The sequence below is a fragment of the Schistosoma mansoni genome, assembly GCF_000237925.1.
Source record: "Schistosoma mansoni, WGS project CABG00000000 data, supercontig 1926, strain Puerto Rico, whole genome shotgun sequence".
NCBI lineage: Eukaryota > Metazoa > Platyhelminthes > Trematoda > Strigeidida > Schistosomatidae > Schistosoma > Schistosoma mansoni.
Window position 1 is genome coordinate 1 of NW_017386739.1, and position 2,035 is coordinate 2,035.

At 38.6% G+C, this 2,035-nt stretch overlaps 1 protein-coding gene across 1 annotated transcript; it reads left to right on the forward strand.

Annotated features, from left to right (window-relative positions):
• Positions 1-1,374: 1,374 nt before the first annotated feature.
• Smp_151230 (hypothetical protein) lies at positions 1,375-1,677 on the forward strand (the record flags this gene model as incomplete). Its single annotated transcript, XM_018792066.1, has 3 exons — positions 1,375-1,380; positions 1,418-1,519; positions 1,561-1,677. 3 exons carry the CDS (start codon positions 1,375-1,377, stop codon positions 1,675-1,677), a joined length of 225 nt encoding a protein of 74 aa, XP_018644251.1.
• Between the last annotated feature and the right edge of the window lie 358 nt (positions 1,678-2,035).

Genomic DNA, 2,035 nt, shown 5'->3' on the forward strand with positions numbered 1-2,035 from the left:
AAAAATATTGGTAAACTGTAGCGAGATACTGTCCTTAGTCCTTGAAAATATGTCAAGCTTTGTATTGTAGGAATGCTGGTACGTCGATTTGACTACCTCAGCTGGCAGCAGATTCAATAATTTGACCACTCGTGAGGAGTAAAAGGTGTGCTTATACTTCATTCTGCTATGTTGTGTCTTTAAATTCTGGTTGTTACCCTCAAATTTTGTGTTGGGATTGAACATCCATAGGTACTTAAGGAGGTTTCCAGGAATGTTTCAAATACTATAAGACACTAAGCCACTTTATTGATGAATATACTCTAAAGTGTAAAGGTTCAGTGATTTGTTGCGCTCTTCAAGAGGCTCGACTTTAAGTCCCCGAACTGATTGCGTGTCTCGTCGTTGGATACGTTCCAATGTATCTTTATCCTTTCGGAGTGTAGGAGGAAACAATATGTTCTCATACTTTAAGTGGGGTCAAACAAGACCGTTGGAGATCATGTGGAAGGTTCTTCCGTTAAACTGGCCAAAAGCGCACTTCAATGTTACCAGTGCAAGGTTTGCTCGGAAGTCGTTTTTGTCACAGTTAGCGTAATACTTCAAATCGTAAGGTATCGGTACTCCTAAATCTTTTTCAACTAGGGATACTTCTAGAGAGCAGTCATCTAAGTTGTATTTGTAGTCTCAACATGTCTCAGATGGACCAATTCGAAGTGTTAAAGGTAGGTCCGTTGTTGTCCGCCAAACTTTTAAGTAGAGTCAGATCCTCCTGAAGTCCCAGCTTATTGTTTTGGTTGCAAACTCCTCTGCAGAGTTCCACATCATCAGTGAAAAGTAATAAACCAGACGACACCTGCTGTGAAAGGTCGTTTATATAAATAAAGAAAAGGAGAGGTTTTAGTACTGAACCCAGGAGGAACTCACGAGGACATTCCATAGCCTGAGAGAAAGTGAGGTTCACCCTGATCTTAAGAAATCGATTTAAATGGGAACTAAGTCAATCAATTTATGATGATTTGAAACTCGTTCGTTTGAGCTTATTGATAAGACATTTATGACTGACTCTATAAAAAGCTTTGGAAAAGTCAAGGTATATGACGTCACCCCCCCCCTTCGCGATCAATGATGGTCGCTCAGCTGTTCACCTCATTATGCAGGTAGTTTATACAAGGATGACCCTTCATGCAATTAACAACAGAAATAAATTAGGTGTGATTGATAAAAAATATCTTTGTGTAGTGCTATGTTACAATATGCAAGAGCTTGTTGATTTGAAGCTTCGCTTAATCAGTACACAAGCGTCTGGTTAATATAGATCAACATTTTATTCCTTCCACTGAAGAATGAAGAGGTAAGTTTGTTCACTCAAGGCCACCTGCAGCTGCCGTCGACATGTCGGTACGTCATCAGTTCGTTTTTTTTTGACTAAAGCCAGGAAGATATTGAAGTAACTCATGGTGATCAACAAAGGATAAACAGCTTTGCAACATGGAACTTAAAATTTAAAGATTATACGTCCGAATACGATCAGAAAAAAGTGTGAATGGTTTTTGTTTTGTATGTAATCATGAATTTTAGAAGGAGCTGGCAAATCTAAATGATGCAGAGGATGAGTTAGTTGTCGTCGAAGAGAGCTTACATCCGTATCCTCTTAAAGTCCATTATATCATTTATACAATCCCTGCATGTACATAAATTTACTAACCATACCCAATCTCACTATTTTGGGGAATTTTGGTGAGGTTTTGGGGTTTTCCTTAAAGTCGATATAAAATTGGCAGCCCTCCCCAATGTTTGGGGGAAAACCCCGAAGTGTAATGAAAGTTCTTAAGAATATCAAACAATACTCACAAATTTTTTCAAACATTCTTACGATTTTCACCGAACCTGGAGAAATTTTGGGGTTTCTGTGCCGTTCCCTCAAAACTTCCTTATTGTTTTCTATAGCAGTTTCCTCAAAATTTATTCAAACCTGACATTTTCTCCTAAATAGTGAGATTGGGGTGATTTGCATTCCTCAGAGTTCTGTTGTGTGCTTACGCAACAGTAGTAC